At 44.1% G+C, this 4,367-nt stretch overlaps 1 protein-coding gene across 1 annotated transcript in view; it reads left to right on the top strand.

Moving 5' to 3' along the window:
- The window catches only part of ttll9 (tubulin tyrosine ligase-like family, member 9), an 87,375-nt gene that overhangs the window by 55,095 nt on the left and 27,913 nt on the right, over nucleotides 1-4,367 (top strand). The window contains exon 5 of the mRNA XM_043710053.1: nucleotides 1,319-1,387. Within this exon, the coding sequence (XP_043565988.1) occupies nucleotides 1,319-1,387 (69 nt within the window). The remainder of the gene's footprint in view (nucleotides 1-1,318; nucleotides 1,388-4,367) is intronic.

The raw sequence follows: 4,367 nt of genomic DNA, 5'->3' as shown, positions 1-4,367 counted from the left end.
GTACCACACACACAGCCCACAATAAACCCCAGACCCGGGTACCACACACACAGCCCACAATAAACCCCAGACCCGGGTACCACACACACAGCCCACAATAAACCCCAGACCCGGGTACCACACACACAGCCCACAATAAACCCCAGACCCGGGTACCACACACACAGCCCACAATAAACCCCAGACCCGGGTACCACACACACAGCCCACAATAAACCCCAGACCCGGGTACCACACACAGCCCACAATAAACCCCAGACCCGGGTACCACATGCACAGCTCACAATAAACCCCAGAACCGGATAGCGCACACAGCCCACAATAAACCCCAGACCCGGGTACCATTCACACAGCCCACAGTAAACACCTGACCCGGGTACCCCACACACAGCCCACAGTAAACACCTGACCCGGGTACCCCACACACAGCCCACAATAAACCCCAGACCCAGATAGCGCACAGAGCCCACAATAAACCCCAGACCCGGATAGCGCACAGAGCCCACAATAAACTCAACACCCGGGTACCATACACACAGCCCACAGTCAGTAGTGGACCCCGTACTCATGTGCTCCTCACACTATCTGTATGTAGGTACCCTGTGCTGTGTCCGCTGTGTACCCTAAAGTGGTTATTAAATCACTATGAATTGACTTGGTTCTCCAACTACCACCAAACTCTGATTATACACAAACTACTGTACTTATCAATATCGTAACTTTGAAGTTAAGTCCATATATCTCAGAAACACAATCTGCTGAACTGACTGCATGAACAGTAGGTGAACAAATAAGAGTGCCAGAGTAAGCTCAGCACTTGCTTGGTTTATGCCATAGTCTGTGGAGGAACCACTGTATCAAACTTACAACAGTGCTTTGTGTGTTGTGAACTGTGAAGTACTTATCCTCCTCTATGCCTGAGATATGGATTTTCTACTCCAGACATGATTAACAGTTGGACAAGTTCCACATAAAATACATTTATAACATCGTGGGCAACAAATGCGAGGAAAAAAATGCCACACTTTCAAAAAGCAGAAATATCTGGAATGATGATGCACAGCTCTTAGATTAAATTGTTTGGTGGGTTAAACATTACAGTAAGTGAAGCTGAAAAACAGGTGAACATTGTTAGCATTGGTGCAGTCCAGTGTCAGCTCAGCCACTGGCCGATTACACAGTTGAATTCAAGTAACTCTGTCAGCCTTTGAAGTTTCAGGTGGTACATGATTTCATTGTACCTGTACACAAGCAGCAATTTCATGGAATATTCTTTATTGCTGAATATCTCCTGACAAAGTATTTCTGTTCCACTTAGGTTGCAAGATCACAGGGCAAAGGCATCTTTCTTTTCCGAAAACTTAAAGATATTATGGAGTGGAGAAAGGTAATGTTCTGCTTGTAATAATGTTCTAATATGTAGAAAATATTACCTCCGTTTAGAAAGTGAGGAATGTCAAATTTGACCTGTAATACTTGTTTTTTCAGCACTGTGAATGAAGTTTGTCTCCTTGATGCTCTTTTTTTCAGTGATGAGAGCCACTTGCAGAATAGTGACGGTGACATGGTGGTAGTAGAGTCAGATACATTCGGGCCATTTAAGCGATACTTGGATAGACACGTGGATAACAGTAAAATAAAGGTTTTGTAAGTTAGTTTGATCTTAGAGTAGGATAAAAGGCTGGTACAGGGCCTGAACTTGGTGTACTGTTTTATGTTCTATAACATGCATTCACATTTTTGGTGCTCACCGTATCAGAGAACATTCTGATGATGGTGTTAATAGAATATAGAACTGTACAGCACAGGTACGGGTGCTTTACCCCACAGTACTGTGTTGAACGTGACGCCAAATTAAACTAATCCCTTCTGCCTGTCCTTGGTCCATATCTCTCCATTCCTTACATATTCATGTACTTAGCTAAAAATCCCTTAAACGCCCCTGTTGTGTCTGCCTCTATCACCACGCCTGGCAGTGTGTCCCAGACATCTACCACTCTGTGTGTAAAAAAACAAAACTTGCCCCTCCCATCTCCTTTGAACTTTCCCTCTCTCACCTTACATGCATGCCCCCTAGTTTTAAACATTTCAACTCTGGGAAAAAGATTCTGACAGTCAACCCTATCTATGTATCTCATAATTTTGTACAAAGTTAAAAATCACACAACACCAGGTTACCGTCCAACAGGTTTAATTGGAAGCACTAGGTTTCGGAGCACTGCTCCTTCATCAGGTGGTTGTGGAGTACACAATTGTAAGGCACAGAATTTATAACAAAAGTTTACAGTGTGATGTAACTGAAATTATACATTGAAAAATACCTTGATTGTTTGTTGAGTCTTTCATCTGTTCGAATACCATGATAGTTTCACTTCTTTCACTTTCTTTCTATCATGGTAGACTCTAGCTACAGTTAAACAGTTATATACTCCCCTTACACACAGACACACTCTCACATACATACATGCACAAAGTAAAATGGGTTATGGACAGGGAAAAAGTTGGTAAGACTAGTCTGTAGCTAGTTTGTTTGCTAGTTTTGTTGAGATGATGTTCATGATGTTCACTGAGCTGTAGGTTTGGTATCCAGACGTTTCATTACCTGGCTAGGTCGCTAGTGGCGACTTCCAAGTGAAGCAAAGCTGTTGTCTCCTGCTTTCTATTTATATGTTTGTCCTGGATGGGGTTCCTGAGGTTTGTGGTGATGTCATTTCCTGTTCGTTTTTCTGAGGGGTTGTTAGATGGTATCTAGATCTGTGTGTTTGTTTATGGCGTTGTGGTTGGAGTGCCAGGCCTCTAGCCAGGTAATGAAACGTCTGGATATCATACCTACAGCTCAGCAAGCAAACCTACACCCTAAACCTCATCCTGAGCTACAAATCTTCACAAACCTTGCTCATGATTCTACTGGTGAACGCGTTGTTTCAGTCCATTTTATCTGGACTTTTCCACTGATTGGTAAGAGAAGGTGGGTGGTTCACTTCGAGTTTCTGACATTAACTGTGTATTTTTCCTTAACATTTGATCTCCCAAAGTGTAGAATCTCACAGTTACCCAGATTAAACTCCATCTGCCATTTCGCTGCCCATACCTGCAACTGATCTCTATCCCTCTATCCCTTTGACAGTTTTCTACATCATCCCCAACTCCACCAATCTTTGTATCATCACCAGCTTACTAACTTACCCGTCTAAATTTTCAACCAAGTCATTTCTATATATCACAAACAGCAGAGGTCCCAGTACGGATTCCTACAAAACACCACTAAGTCACAGATCTCCAGCCAGAAGAACATCTTTCCACCGCTACCCTCTGCCTTCTATCGGCAAGCCAGTTCTGAATCCATATGGGCAAGCCAGTTCTGAATCCAAGTGGCCAAGTTACCATGGATCTCTTGCATCTTAATATTTTTAATGAGCCTATCATAAGGGACCTTGTCAAAAGTCTTAAAGTCCATGTGAACAACATCCACTGCTGTACCCTCATTGAGCACCTTTGTCACTTCCTCGAAAAATTCAGTCAAGTTAATGATGCTATGTAACACTCATTTGATAGCAGTTCTGTCAGTTGAAACACATTGCTCCAGCTATAACCCCCTGTCATAAACGTACAGTTGCAGTTGCCAAAAGTATGCCCCTGGTAAATGCTATTTAAAAAGATCATCAATCTGCTGTGGTTCTGTTCGCCGAGCTGGAAGTTTTTGTTGCAAACGTTTCGTCCCCTGTCGAGGTGACATCCTCAGTGCTTGGGACCCTCCTGTGAAGCGCTTCTGTGGTGTTTCCTCCGGCATTTATAGTGGCTTGTCCCTGCCGCTTCCGGTTGTCAGTTTCAGCTGTCTGCTGTAGAGGCCGGTATATAGGATCCAGGTCGATATGTTTGTTGATGGAGTTTGTGGATGAGTGCCATGCTTCTAGGAATTCCCTGGCTGTTTTTTGTTTGGCTTGCCCTATAATGGTAGTGTTGTCCCAGTCGAACTCATGTTGCTTGTCGTCTGCATGTGTGGCTACTAGGGATAGCTGGTCGTGGCGTTTCGTGGCTAGTTGATTTGTCGTCTGCATGTGTGGCTACTAGGGATAGCTGGTCGTGTCGTTTCGTGGCTAGTTGATGTTTGTGGATGCGAATCGTTAGCTGTCTTCCTGTTTGTCCTATGTAGTGTTTTGTGCAGTCCTTGCATGGGATTTTGTACACTACATTAGTTTTGCTCATGCTGGGTATCGGGGCCTTCGTTCTGGTGAGTTGTTGTCTGAGGGTGGCTGTTGGTTTGTGTGCTGTTATAAGTCCTAGTGGTCGCAGTAGTCTGGCTGTCAGTTCTGAAATGCTCCTGATGTATGGTAATGTGGCTCGTCCTTTGGGTTGCGGCATGTCCT

Source organism: Chiloscyllium plagiosum, chromosome 20 (genome assembly GCF_004010195.1).
Source record: "Chiloscyllium plagiosum isolate BGI_BamShark_2017 chromosome 20, ASM401019v2, whole genome shotgun sequence".
Classification (NCBI taxonomy): Eukaryota; Metazoa; Chordata; class Chondrichthyes; order Orectolobiformes; family Hemiscylliidae; genus Chiloscyllium; species Chiloscyllium plagiosum.
Note: the sequence above shows the minus strand (reverse complement) of the source record. Positions and strands in the feature narration are given on the sequence as shown.